Source organism: Lagopus leucura, unplaced genomic scaffold (genome assembly GCF_019238085.1).
Source record: "Lagopus leucura isolate 7727_CA_CO unplaced genomic scaffold, USGS_WTPT01 Super-Scaffold_73, whole genome shotgun sequence".
Taxonomy (NCBI): Eukaryota; Metazoa; Chordata; class Aves; order Galliformes; family Phasianidae; genus Lagopus; species Lagopus leucura.
Genome location: NW_024962252.1, coordinates 61728632 through 61743583, shown reverse-complemented (window position 1 = coordinate 61743583; position 14952 = coordinate 61728632). Strand labels below are relative to the sequence as shown.

The window sequence follows — 14952 nt, the reverse complement described above, 5'->3', positions numbered from 1 at the left end:
CCTTCAATTCTGATATTGTGCTGTCAGTTAGATTAGCAGAAGCAGATCACAACCATCTCTGGCACGTAAATACAAATTATATTACTTTGCCTTTCAAAGTGAAGCTCAGATGTAACTCAGGCTGTATCTACAACACCACAGCACGCTGCTGTTACAGCTTCCTACAGCAGCAAGTGCCTAGGAAAAGCACTGAATACAAAGCTGGTACATATGCCTTGGTAAACAAAGCTACTAGTACTGAAGTACGTAGTAGGGGCTGCAATCCAGCACCCCTGTATTTTATTCTATACTGGCCAAGTTTAAGTGCAATTGTTGCCCAAGGTATTAAACAGTTCTTTACCCTTGAAGCAAACGAAAAATTGAAGTGTTTCTGGCCACCACAATGAAGATCTCAAATCACTGTTAGTCATAGCTGTAACAACACTTTACGTATGTGATTACCTCTCATATAATAAAACTAACACGTATTTCTATTTCATGATCAGAAAGCTCCAAGAGCTCTCTGCTCTTCACACTCTACGGAAACAGTAACACTGTTTTAAAATGCAAGAAAAAAGGGCTAGCAGCTTCTACAGAAGCCTATCCAAAGCCCAGCTGCGCCTTCAGTAGGTGGCACAGTTACCCTTGCAACTTACAAGATACAGTCGATATTATTTGTGCTTACTATAAATCTGGGAAGAGTTCCGCTTGAGAGGTGCTGGTCAGATTTTTAAATACACCTAAAAGAGTTCAATCTTTTCGTTTAGAATATTCTGTTTGTTTTGTTGTAGCACTGAAATCTGCTGTTGTAAAGTAGTACTTTAGATCACCTAAAGACTTGTGTGGAATTTGCACTTCGTCATAACCCAAGATATGTCACAGACAACTGCAGAACTCTTCAGTGGCCCCCAGAGATGTTGCAGCAGAAAGTGCTGCAGAAGTTAGCTACATCACATGACTCAAAGTTAACGCTTCAGGGACTCCTGCGTGTCACCTTTTAGATCGTTTGTCTCTCGGATCCCGATAAACTTCATGGGCCCCAACCGTTGCTCCCGAAGATCCAGTGTATGAATTTATTCCTTGTGCAAAAGAAAAAGTAAGTTGAAGGACAGCAGTTGCAAGGCAGAAGTTTTATATTGTATTTCTTCAAAAAGGTGCAGTGCTCCTTTCAAGAAATCACCTCAAACCAGAATCGGAAATTAAATGTAGAGGATCATCTGACTTGTGCAATATTTAAGAACAATACTACTGAATTTCATCCCCTCTCAGAACAGCTGTAATTTTTTATTCCTAATTATAAGTTGAAACACATTTTTTTAGATTACTCTGCACACAGTAAATCGTGGTCTTTATCTTATTATAGTATACTGCAAGACAGACATTAAAAGTTCGAGAAGACTGATGGAAAGAGCAACATGCTTCACTATCCCATAACAAACTCTACAGGAAATTAGTTAGCTGCAACTGCTCTCTTTAGAGAGCTAAAAGTAACCTATGATTACTATACAACATCTTTTTAATTCAGCAATCAGAGCTTTATTCACTGTTTTGTCTGATCACACAAGATGTATGCAGCATTAGAAGATGCCTCCCAGCCCTGGCCTTTGTTTTAAATTTCAAGCAAGCATCTTGCAGCACTGCACCTTTAGTTTAAGTTGATATAACACACAAGTTTTACAAATCACATTAATTCTTTCTAAAGGCCACAAGACAAAACCTCTTCTTTCCAATCGAAAAGTTTACTAAATTTATACTCCATTCAAGACCATATTTCTCCTAATGACTGTCTGGATAAGTGAAAAATAAAGGGTCAGATTTGTCTCCAGACAGTTCTAGTCTCAAATATTGCACGTTATGTCTTGTGAACCTTATTCTGTACAGAAGGAAATGTTTGCTTCTTCCACTGGTATACATAACTTCTCACAAGTACTCAATAAAAGAGATGGTACAAGGCTGGAAGACACATTAGCAAGCACATTATTGGCTAAATATTGTTCACCCCAAATTTGTAGCGGGTCAAATCATACTAATGTGCCAGCTGAATTAAGAATTTTTTTCCTTTCAGACATGAGTCTTACATCATTTGGTACCACCCTTCCTTACTTGGAACATATGGTTTCCATGTGTTCCACCTACTTTCTAACAGAAGTTTTGATATCAGTGTTGGTTTTTTTCTTGGCTAGTTGATGGAGCCAATGGTTTTAAGCAGCCCAGTGGAAGAAGGTTACGAGAGCAAAATTTGCAGAAGCGTGGTTTACTAGAGTTAGCATTCAGAACAGAAAGAAACTGTAAAGGACAGTAATGTAACAAGAGTCAGCGAGATGGGAGATGGTAAACTGCACAGTGAATTCTGCATTTTGTGCAAACGGCTTTGTACGTTACGCAGGCAGTCTTCATAGAAGCTTGAGCAATCAGGTGAGGTTAACCTGTTCTCATGGCTAATTTAAAAATCATGAAATAAGAGTATTCAGAATTAGTTGTATGGTTTATGAATTAGGTTATTAAAGGCGGAGCATCATACTTCTGTACATCCTTAACTGTTACCAAAAACCTAACCAAGTCTTTGTAGGTTGTCCTTCTGAATGTTTTCCGGAAAACGGACACATACACACACAAAGTATCACTGAACATTTCATTTTCCTGAGATTCATATTTCCACAGAAGTTAACAGAAAGCAGGAGGATTGGGAGATGCAGTTAAATATGAAATGGCATTCTGGGTTTTGGATGATGGGAGGCAGCAAGAGTGGTGGTGACAACTAGTAATGGATAGTTCTAGAGTTAATTCATTACGCATTCAGCTTTCAAAACGCCAAATAAGGAAAGGAAGAAACAGCCTTTGGAATTGTATGTGTGATGGAGGGCATATTTATACTTGAGTCGATGTCAAATAAGAGTTTCTAGAAAGTACTTTGAAAGAACAAAAATTTAGTGCATACATGCAGCACAAAAGTTTCATGTCAGTAGTATGGGGCAGATGGCGATGTAGTCTAAGTGTTCAAAGAAAACCTTTTATGTGTACTTCTTGTCATTCTTTAATTCTTTGCAATATAATGAGTTTGAAAACTAGACTACTTCTGATAGAGAACTGAGATTTGAGAACAGTTTTGGCGGGTTTATCAGTGGACCTGCTTGTATTGTATGGTAGGCATGTAACTGAAATATCTGCCTTCATAATGTAGCATGTAGATACCATAGTGTGCCTACTTATACTCCCATCTAATGACTGAGCAGTGAAAAGCAAAAGCCTTTTCTCACTTTCTTTTAAGATCTGGAACCAATGATAGAGCAAGAGAGGAGTGACTGATGATGCAGAATCCACAGAGGCTGATACATCAAGAGGTCTCATAGGCAATACTTGGTTAAATAAACTTATTTTTCTCTCTTTAAAACGATTAATTGTGAGGACATCTTTTATGCAAGTAGGATGCTGTACTGACCCCCAACAGTGAAACTGCCAAGCAGCAACAGTATTAGTTGGGCAGCAATTGTAATGGAACTAAACTCTGACCCTTCAGGAAGATCAAAACTACACAATGTTGTGCAGAGCTTCTCTGTGATCCTGGAAGCTGTCTGCATGAGAAGCAAGTATGCTCTGCAAAGAACAGGATTTTTTGCTGGAAAACTATTTGAGCCTCAGCTGAAAAGGATACAGGCAAGAAGCACTGAGTATTGTGCATCTGTACAGTTTCCTACATTCTCTAAATTGTATTACTACATGACTGTAACTGAGATAGAAGTGCTTCTGATAAATGGTACCTGATCTGTGGCTACTACGCTCATTATGACCAGAAAACATCATACCTCTGTTTAAAGAAATTTAGTATTTTTCCATAGTGATTAGGTGACCAGGAAGGGGAACAAAGATATGCCAGACTTTCACATTTCACTGAGACTGAGACTTCAATCTAGTCAACAAGCTGTCTGCTCAGGTAGAAGCCAGCATAGACACCTTCCCTTGTTTTCTCAGGTGACTTATTGCTTTCCATTCTGGAAGTATGATTTCATATGCTGAATTGGTTATCAAGACATCCACTGAATTCTAACAGTAGGAAAAAGATCAAACTAGGAGAACGTCATGGCTACCACTCCCTTCAGAAGAATACACAAGAGTACAAATGTAGGGGAGATGCTGTCAGATGCTGCTATTTAAAGATGAAACTCCCACATTCATAAACTGCACACAGAGTAGGATTCATGCATACTTGCATATTCAAAGAGTAAAGTAAGATTTTTCCTTTGAAGCAGGTTCAAAAAAATCAGCATGAAACTTCATACTGAATCACTGTTAAATTCATGAGTGTAACTAAACTAGTACTCTGCAGATAAAATATGGCTCTGAAGTTACTAGCAACTAGAACTCTACTTGAAATTTAACTCCATTATGGTTGTCCACTTGGAGTTATAAGAGAAACAAGATGAGGAGGCACAAAAATAGAAGGGTGTGGAAAGGAGCAGGGGAAGAGCAAGGCACAGGGTGCACAGATGAAATTTAGATATTTTGTCCCTGTTTACAAGAAAACTGCACCGTACAAAGCAGAAGTACAAAAAAATGGTGCTGAACCAATTCAACTTACTACACGTTCTGTATAGCTGTTGGTGCTCTTAAATTTAAGAGCTATACCTAGAAAAGTCATTTTAAAGCCATTTGCACATGTTATGAAGAGAGAGAACCCTGGTACCAAAACCAAAAGCAGACAATAGCTCTTTTCATGAACCCAATAAGAGAAGATTCCTGTGTTCAAGAAAGACACACTTCCAGATGCCCTGAATAACTAATGGTCATACAAAACTAATCACTGAAAGATACAGAGTGAGAGCCAAAACCAACAGTACTTTGAATTGGTTGAGTAACAGTTAAAATAAATTTGAATTCATTGTGTGAAAGATGAATTTTTACTTTTGAAGAGTTGGGGTAAGGAATAAAGAAATTTGAGAGATCAAAACAATTAAAAATGGGAAGATTCACATTAATATTAGGATTTAAGTTAGATCACCATAGTGAAAATAGTGATTAAGTGAAAAAAAAATCACAAAGGAAGTGATTTGATCTACAGCATCAGAGTTGAAAACACAAGGACAGATCCGTGGAGAAGATCGATTTCACGTTGTCTACCTTTAGAGCTGCTGGCATGGATGAAACTCGGTTTGTTTGGTGGGGGCGGGGGCTGGCTTTTTTTGGCAGCAGTACTGTTGGCATTGACTGGAGATGACTGGAATGAGTTGGAAAGAAAGAGGCCATCTGAAACTGGGCGAGGTTGGCGGGAGGGCTGCTGTGGTTTAAGGGTGGCAGGAGGAAAGTCACCATAAGATTTTCTTGTGCTGGAGTACTTATCCTGACCTGCTAGATTGGAATCCTCCTCCTCCTCATCATCATTGTATGCAACAAACTTGGCAGTATAAATCGTGTCAGGGGAGAGGACCTGTGTTTTGAGGTAAGAGGTGTTTCGCTGAGGTGGGGGAGGAGGAGCGTTAGATGAAGGGGTTGGGGATGGGAGTTCATATTCCCGTGGAAGTGGAGGTCTGTACAGACCAGGCTCGTCTGGTTCCAGCAATCTTCGTTCTGCTTCATCGTGCTGCCTGCGCCTTTCAGCCTCTAAGCGATTATAATACTCCTCTTCCTGTCGCCTCTGTAAGTCCAGAGGAAAAAAAACGCAGTGGTCAGTATGACAGACATTTCAATCTAGGAGCTTTGAGTTTCCATCAGAGCTACAAATGTCTTTTTTTTTTTTTGTCTCCTTTTTTGGCAACAAGCAACGCTTCTACATGAACTCATACTAAGATTATTTACGACTATGAAAAAAAGGCCTTCTCCCTGTAACACAGCATTGCTGTTATTTCCATGTTTACTAGAGGCAGTGTAAATCACAAAGCAACTAACTTCCTATGTGAAGTAAGGGCAACTCCTGTATTTATTGCTGAAAATGTAACTACAGTTAATAATGGGTATATTCACTAAAGCTGTAAAGAATCTGTGGGAGAGAAAATAACTAAAATTAACTACCGTCTTAAAAATGGAACTTTATAATCCTACTGCAGGCTTATTGAACAACAGAGCCTTGGAATACACGACTCCTAACAAAGCTTCAAGTATGAACAGCAGGAAAACTACTTTCACATAAAAATCCAATTACAAAGAACCTTTTAAAAACTAACATCAAATGATGCTTTTTATAAAAGCATTTATAAAAAGCACCTTTCTAAAAAATTGTGCCTATGACACACAAGGCTATTTACCAATGAAAAAAACATGAAACATGCCTGTATTTTCCAGTTTTAAAGGTTTGTATTGTTTTTAAACTTGATAGCATTTAATTTTGTTCAGCTCTTGTCTAAGCCACACTGTAAATTAATGCATTTCTTTTTTTCATAATTTACTCTGTAGCTTGGTAACACATGAAGATGTGTATTTGGAAACTACACATTACAAAAAAATATTTTGTCTAAACACACTGTAACTTGTGCTGGGACTATGTGACATTTTGAACATTCCTTTTGTTCTTCATTTATGTTTAAAAATATCCACTTAAGCTGCTCAGCACCGAGTCTGATACTCTAAATAAACAAATAAATCTGATCTTATTTATCTAGAACAAAGACAAGATATTCATTTCCTTATACTTGTTTCTAAAGCTATCATGCTGGTCAGATGGTAACGACCTCCTAGTTGGTAGATGCAAAAGCCCATCTGTCCAGTTCTGTCAGTGAAAATCTTTCAAGTGCATGATACACATAATTTGGTAGCACCGCATCACTGTCAGAAACCAGAATAACCTATTGTTGAGAAAACCAGGAGATGCAATGGGTTTTAGCCTTAACTCTTCTAGAAGGCTCTGCAAACAAGCCCTTGTCACTGCTAAAAACCCTCAGCTGGAATGCCTACTCTATTACTTCTGCAATACCACCGGCTTCTAGCCATCACAAATGGCAAATTTGCTTTTCTTTTTCTTTTTTTTAAATATTGGTAAAATTAAGCCATAGGCCATGACCTTTATCTTAAATTTGGTGCATTTAACCCTTGATGACCTAAAACTGAGCTGCTACTAAAGAGGAGAGGCCTGTAAGAACTAAGAACTCCTGCTGCCCTCAGAAGACCATAACCTTTTCTTCCGCCTCTCTTCTGGTCCGCTCCTCCTCTTGCTGTCGGCGTTCCTCCTCCTGCCTGGCCCTGTCTTCTGCTTCTCGCTTGCGCATTTCTTCCAACTGTTGCTGCCGTCTGCGTTCTTCATCCTGTAACTAACAGAGACACACCTTTAATTTTTCATCACTCACATAGGTAGGGGTTAAAAAAAAACAACAACTATAAACTGATCATTTGTATCTAAAAACAATTCCTTAGAAAGTGCTGTACAGATTAACAACACTGCTTTCACCAGTGAAGAGTGCACTCTGATATTGTTTTCCCTAAAGTCCCTGTTAAGAATAAAAACTGGAAAAACAAGAGATACACAGAACTACACACTTATAAACAAGCAGAGAGACATTCTTAGCAGTCATAACGAACCCCTAGCAGAAGGCTGAGGTGACACATGCTCCAGACTGCTTCAGCGATATCTGAAGTCTCACAGGCCAAACAAAGTGAAATTAAATACTTGGAACCAACAGTCCACAGCCCTAGCAGCCAATGGGTTTTTCATTTGGGATTAGTATTTAAGCACCGGAAAATCACGACTCATTAGTCAAAGGGTCAATCCATTTAAAGTAACAGGCTCATTCAGCAAGTCTGCAAATAGTCTCAGGAGATAATTAAAACCTCCCACTGTATCTGCAACAGATGTGTTTTGAAAAAAAAACCAACAGAGTGAGGCAAAGAAATCTTTGCTCACAAGAACAACTAATGTCCAAGAGACAACACTGCTTCATACGTGTTTGTGATAAACACTGAACTTACTGTAAGAAAAATGAGCAAAATCCCAAACTTTGCCCAGTTTTCTGAAGCTAAGAGGATGATGTGCTCTTGTTGGATAGGAGTATTCATTGACATAACAACATTCATAAATAGAAAGTACTTAGACTTACATCCTGCTTTGCTTTTTACTGTGACATGTTTGAAAGCGATGCTTTTCCATAAGATCCTGTCTCTGACTGGCATACTTCACTACAAGCTGTACTTAACACTGGTGTTTCTCTACTTCTGGATTTGTTCCTCAACCCAGCTTCACTTGTATAGAATGTCTCTTAAAGAGCAAAGCAATGATGAAAGTAAGCAAAATTTAGTTCTAACAAGATTTTTCAAGAACAACTTCCACATAAATGTGTGTAGTTTGTCTCCTGCAGTCTGCTATTTTAGAGGAAATGTGTTTTATACAGACTGTATATATATGCAGTCTATCAGATACTGGCCCAAGGTTTTCTAACCAGTTTTTTGATCAACTCTACAAAACTCTGTTCTTTCTTATTTTACAAATTTTCTAATATTTACTTCCCTCCATGGTTCATGTAACATTTCTCTCTTATGCCCTTATGCAACAGCACTTCATGAACACTCACCTTCTACATCATACAACAGCTACAGAAATGACTGCAGCAAAACCACCTCTAATCTGAAGCATTACAAATCTCTGTATTTAAACACAAAAGCTAGAGAGCACAGTAATTAATTTCATCTGGGGAGGAGTTTGGTAAACGTGTACTTGGCGATGCTACCTCTGAGTAAATTTGCCTTATTTGTAAGCTCTGTAATTCCTAACTCACTGTTACAAAAAGATGAAGCTCAGTATACACTGTAGAGTAAGGAAGAAAGTAATTAATCTACCACCCACTTCCATCACGACCTTGTCTGTCTTGTTTATTAAGAAGACATTGTTTTAGCAGAGGAGACAGTTGTCAAAATGAAAGACAACTACTAATTCAGAAGAGTTAATGGAAGTAATTTCCTCTTTAAAAAAAAAAAAAAAGGCAAAAAACTGCGAAGAAAAAAATATGGAATTCTTTGACTTTGTCCCAGTCACGTTTAGGGTAAGGGTCTAAACACAGTAATTAGTGATTCCAGATGACTGCATGAATACCTTTGTGCTCAGTAACAAAGGGAAGCTAGTATTGTTTTGTTATATTTGTTTGAGATCATAACTAAGGGAAAACTAGGTGCCATATGGGGATTTATGTCAACATACAAACCATAATAACTGTGGAAGACAACCCATTCAAATCAAAGCCTATTCTAACATAACACCTAGGACAAAGGCTAGAAATAATAAAAGAAGCACAAACAGGAATACAGTAGCTATTACCAAGGGATACTTCATTTCTTGAATGCAGTAGAAACTAGTTTCTACTCTGGGGCTTTCAGAGGATGGCAGGGAGCACCAGGATGGCAAGGCATGCCAGAGCACGTGAAGACATGTGTTTGTGGTTGCATACAACATTATGCAATTCACATGGAACTACCAGATTTTCAAGATCCTTACACGGCCCTCAGCTAACAGTCAGAGGAAGATAATAGGGAGAGAGAAGTAGAGAGAATTCTGCAGTATCAGAAATGCGAAGATAGGTGTGGGATTGGCATGCTTGAAGGAAGCCTCAGATCCCAGATAAAACTCATTCCTCCAAGCACTGCTTAGAATGCTTTAAATAAAGTTCCTGACGAGCCTTACATTTATACCTACTTACTTCTGACAAATAAACCCTCTGTTGGTTCAGGCCATCAACCCATCCAGTGCAGTGTTCTGTGCCTGACAATGGCAAGGAGGGCTGCCATTTCTGTGGGCCATTCCTCCAGTATTTCCCCAGCATTCAGCACTGCACGAGGGATGCATCTTTTTGTGTAATTCTTTCATTAGCTACTCACAGATGCAAGATCCGTGAATCTGCCTAACTCATTTTTAAGGTTGCTGATACTGTCTGAATTCACAGCCTTCTATAGCAGAACGGTCCAGGAGCTTATAGCCTGCCTGCTCAAGAACCTTATCTACCTAATCACAGCTCCACAGATCAAGGCACTGGCAAAACAACTAAATAAACAGAAGTAGTAATAAGTAAAAATATTGCTAGATGCTGCATCTGAAAACTCCACTTGTCAATTACTTCAATAAGCTTACACGCTTCACTTCTTTCTCTGCTGTCAACTGCTCAGACCCGATGGACCACACACATAACTGAGTATTTCAGATGCACTTATAAGTATACGTTACTTGAATATGAATTTTAAAAGCCTGTGTTTTGTTTTTTAAATCAAGAAGTGAAGAAATATCCAAATCCATATTTTGAACAGCGAAGCTGTTCTTTTCCAGCAACACAAATTCATGATACTCACAGGACTTGCAAGCATTAACCTTCTTTCAAACTAGCATACTAATGACACAGAATACTTTGAAGGTGACAGAAAACTATTTCTCCCCCCACCCCATGTACTCATTCCCAATGAGAGCAATAAAATACAGAATTAACTGAAGTCTTAGCAGTTAATGCCTCATGTTGAAAGCCTGCCATGTTTTGGACAACAGACAATAGCATTAACCATCTGAAACTCAAAATTTAGGAAAATAAAATATAGTAACTTAGTAATCACAAATTTATGTGACCTACTTGGAAACATTACTTCAGAATTATTTCCTGAGTTTATAGTCCATTTTTATTTCAATGGGAAAACTCTACATGTGTAAGAGCAGATTTCAGCATGTGGCTAAATACTGTGTTAAATCCTAGAAAGCTATGCATGTTAGTTATCAACAGAATTTAAATATTCTGTATTATTAGGCTCTCAGAACAATTTACTTCAAGTCAGAAGGGAATGGCACTGCTAGAACTCTTCTAAAACAAGAAGGGGAGAAGGGGGGGGAGAAAGGAAGAAATCTTACATCACAGTTTGATCACTCAAACTGCTTTGTAAGACGTCATAAACACAGTGACAAAACACCAAGTACACTATTTTATATCAGACTGCTGCTACAACAAACAAATCAAGCCTGCAGGCAGAACACAACATCTAAAAGGAGAGAAACACAGGGGAAGGAGTCACCACATCTGGAAACATTCAAATACATGCTTATAGTTAACTTACTGTTTATTGTATCAAAATGATTTTTGAACACCCAAAGATGGCAAATCATCATCCAAAGCACAGGAGACAATTATTATTAACATCAGAAATTGAAACGTGAAAGGTATTAAGGAGAAAGAAACAAACATACCAAGTCTAGAACAGAGATTGCTGGCACAGCAGTCTGCTGCAGGTAGTAAGAAAGGGGAAAAAAAGAAAGATGCACAGTGAAAACAAAGATAGGTTAGACTTGTTCTATTTCAAAAGCATTTTCTTTTATTTGTTAAGTCAGATGTTTTAGAAAGACAAACTGAACTCCACAAACTCCTGAAATACAGACAAGGAAACAAGCAGATCATCCTTTTTTTTTTTTTTTTTTTTTAATCAGTACTGTTTAAACTCATTCAAAAGCTCAGTTTTTCTCTACAGATGCTGTTTATTGCATCTCTCATAGTACAGACAGTGAAATGCAACTCAAATGCAAACATCAATTCTGCTCAAAACAGCTGTTATGCTGGAAGAACTTCATGCACAAACAGTATTAGAAATCCAGCACTTGCAAAGACGACTGATAAAACGCTATGCAATGCAATTGGCTTTTCATTAATGACACATGGCTTTTTTAGTTTTGCTACAGTAAAATGTTAAAGACTTCTGTGAAAATGGCAGTTTTATATGGATTTTTATGCCTAGAGGTAACTGCCTTAGTGCTACAAATTACATGTTAGCTGTGCTGAGCTTTAACACAACCATTCTGCCAAAGATATATTTATCCTTTCCTTTCTTCAGTTTCCAAGCTTGAGGTATCTATTGTTTTAAACAGTAATAAAGTTAGCCACAAGAAAAAAGGAAAGCAATGCAGACTGCAGCAAACACGAGGAGAGCAAGTTTAGAGAATCAAGCAGCCGAAACAATCCTGAACTCAAATATTAGTCAAGTGGATAGCAATTTCTGAATGCCAAAATACACGTGCAAACATTTATCAACAAGTAGAAACTGCTTATCACAGAATTAAGTCAGCTTTTCAAGATAAACAGAAGACAGCGAATTACAGAGATAGTTTTTAAGCCTGTGAAAGCATAGTTATTGGTATGTAACTTTGGTATCAGTGCTATTCAGAGAAGAAAAATTCTCCTACGTGAATTGTTTCCCAGCAACAAGAGATTCAAGAGACTCTGAGAGACAGCAACTAGCAGTGGAGTGATAAAACCTTTATCAGACTATCCAGCTACATTATCTTAGTACATATATTATGATCTTTTACAGTAGTGAAGCTAAGGTAAGCAAACTCTGTCCGATGCTGATATAACTGTACACCATGCAAAATCTGCAAGCCGGAGCCCTGGGCGGGGTACTTGAGTTACTACAACACACAAAATGACATGGCTCAGCCTAATGCTTCCACCCAGCACTGTTAGTGTCATCATAGAGGTGATGGTAAGTGCAGAGGTAACATCTACCTCACGCCCCCGACTCTGATTGGAGTGGACCAACATGGTGGAAACTCTGTTCCCTGGTAACATCATGTATTCAGTGTCCATTTCAGTTCCAAGACTGTAAGTGAGAACTCGTATAGGTAAAAATATTTGAAAAAAAGGAAAAAACATTTTTTTGTTTCTGATTCTGCTACAAATTTTCATGATTTCAAATATTTTTGCTTGAGTTCCTGTAAGCAAATTCTCTCCAGTGTTTAACTTTCTAATCCTGGTCCAGCTATGTGGCTAAATCCCTTTGTATACAGGGAATTTCTGCAGCCACAACAAGAAAAGTGAATTTGACTGCCAACTTACATTCTTTAATAGGTAGCTATAACACCTTCATAATTCACTGTTTAACTGCTGAAGCCACTGTAAGCAAGCAAAAGCTCCTACAGCAATTTTAAAAATTAAAGACAGTCAAGACAGCTCCGTTCTTCTTTACCCTATTAGGAGATCAAAATACTCAGACAAATCCAAGACACACAATAACTACGCTTTTGTCTAGAAAGGATTATCCCATTTTACCCTTGCTCTTCTTTCTGCCTCCAGTCGCTGCATGATAAGCATAGTATCCACATCATCATCCTCTTCTTCATCATCATCTTCATCCTTTTGCTTTGATTCCTGAAGTCGTTTTTGGAACTGCCACTCTAGCATGAGTTTGCGGAGGCGGTCATTCTCTTCAGCTGTACGATCAGGCTTGTTCTGAAGATCCTGAATCTCTTTACTCAGCATGTCCACAATGTGCATCTGCTGCTGCTTCTCCAGTTTCTCCTTGGCATCTCGCTTCCAGGGGTCTGGAGAGAGGCTGTCACTAGAGGACAATTCTTCCTTGCTGATAGTAATGTACTGCAGATCTCTCCGCTCAATAGTCCGAGGCTGCTGTTGTGGCTGCAACTCTCGAATGACTGTTTCTTGAGACCTCTGGAAAGTTGCAGTTTTTTCTGATTTCACTTGTTGAAGGGAAACAGGAGGAACGACAGGCTGGGGAGGAATTAGTGGCTGCGAACGCATTTGGCCCAGTTTTCTCTCTTGCTCACGGCGTTTCCTTTCTCGTTCTTCTTCCAAACGTGCCTTTTCCTTTTCATACCACCTCTGGTGCTCTTCTCGTTTTTTACGCTCAGCAGCAGCCACCTGAGAAGATGCTTGTGCTCCTACTTGGTTTGGTGGAGGAGGGGGAGGCAGAGGCAAATCCATTTGTGGTTCTTCAAATTCAGCTGCATAATGAACTGGAGGAGGTGGCGGCGGAGGAGGAAGATCTGTTCTGATGGGCTGGGAAATCGCCACTGGAGTCGGCTGGCTTGTAGCTGGAGTCTTCCAACGGCCAGGTCCACTTTTAGTTAAGCAAGAACCAGGTGAAACTGGTTTGGATGTATGGTTCAGGTGCTCTTGGCTAGATGTGCTAGAATCCACAGATGAATTCATCCACTGATCGCTGTCTGACTTCCGATCAATGAACTCTATATCCTTCCGGATAACAACCTCCAAGCGATTCCTCTCTGGCTGGAAAACTTTATCTCGGAGTTCTTCCTGGGATCGAGCCACACGCTGGAAAAAATAAAACAAAGCATCTATTTCATAGTCCATCTCCATTAAAACATATTTGAAATATTAAAAGCCTAAATGGCTCACAGACCACATTCTTATTACTGAAGGTAATCACTTTTAGAGAAGTTCAGCATTTCCATGACAAGTAAGTTTCTTAAAATCAAAAAAAAAATATTCTTCCCAGTCATTTTAAATCATTCAAGCAATAGGAGATTTTACAACCTCTGAAATGCCTGGAAACCTGGACTGGGAGAAAGGAAGACGATGAAATAGAGCTTAAGCTGAGCCTCCCCAGCTCACAGAGCTCCTACCATAGGAGCGCAAGAGCCCCGGCCGGTAGCTTGGACCAGCAGCACAAGCACACCAGCTCTGCCATTCAGGCTTCAGCTGGCTTGACAAAGGGTTTTCCTATTAGGAAGGCAAACAGAAAGACTGCTGAGGAAAAGATGCGGGAGCCTCTGCCCATCCTCCCCTGTTAATAAGAGAGATGACTCAGCTGGAAGCTCTCATTATGACAGTCATTCATGGGTATGGAATATGGAAAGTCCTATCTAGTTCCACCTGTTTTTGGAGCACGGACTTAACGTGTCAAACACCAGGTCACTTTGTATTCAAGCGTGAGGTACCACTGTGATATACAATCTTCAGGAAAGGAATACTAGGCCCTAAATTAGGGTTATCTAATCTGTTAATTGTTTTCTAGCAGCAAAAATTCATGCTTTGAATGATAGGAAATAGTAAGCACTGAACACATAATGTACCAATTATCAACAACTGAAAGACTAACAAAGCAAAGTCCTTTTCTTCTTCCTCCATCAATGACCTTAGCTGTAACCTCAAAAGAATGCCTTCTTTGAGATGAACAAGTGTATTTTTTATGCTCTATTAGTCCAGCAGATCTGAACACACAGTTATTTGTGTTAGATTTGCTGTAAAGATGCACCTAACCAAACAGTTTGCTAATACATTT

General features: G+C 39.0%; 1 protein-coding gene across 20 annotated transcripts in view; it reads right to left on the bottom strand.

Moving 5' to 3' along the window:
- AFDN (afadin, adherens junction formation factor) overlaps positions 1–14952 on the bottom strand; it is a 114190-nt gene that overhangs the window by 2368 nt on the left and 96870 nt on the right. For 6 of the 20 annotated variants that reach the window (XM_042877279.1, XM_042877295.1, XM_042877302.1 and 3 more), the window contains 5 exons: positions 12960–13982; positions 11108–11143; positions 7080–7214; positions 5095–5608; positions 974–1058 (listed from right to left, as the gene is read on the bottom strand). In XM_042877279.1, coding sequence (XP_042733213.1) covers positions 974–1058; positions 5095–5608; positions 7080–7214; positions 11108–11143; positions 12960–13982 — 1793 coding nt within the window. Of the gene's footprint in view, positions 1–973; positions 1059–5094; positions 5609–7079; positions 7215–11107; positions 11144–12959; positions 13983–14952 lie in introns of those variants that run through there. The other 14 variants (XM_042877380.1, XM_042877346.1, XM_042877356.1 and 11 more) reach the window with 9 other exon arrangements.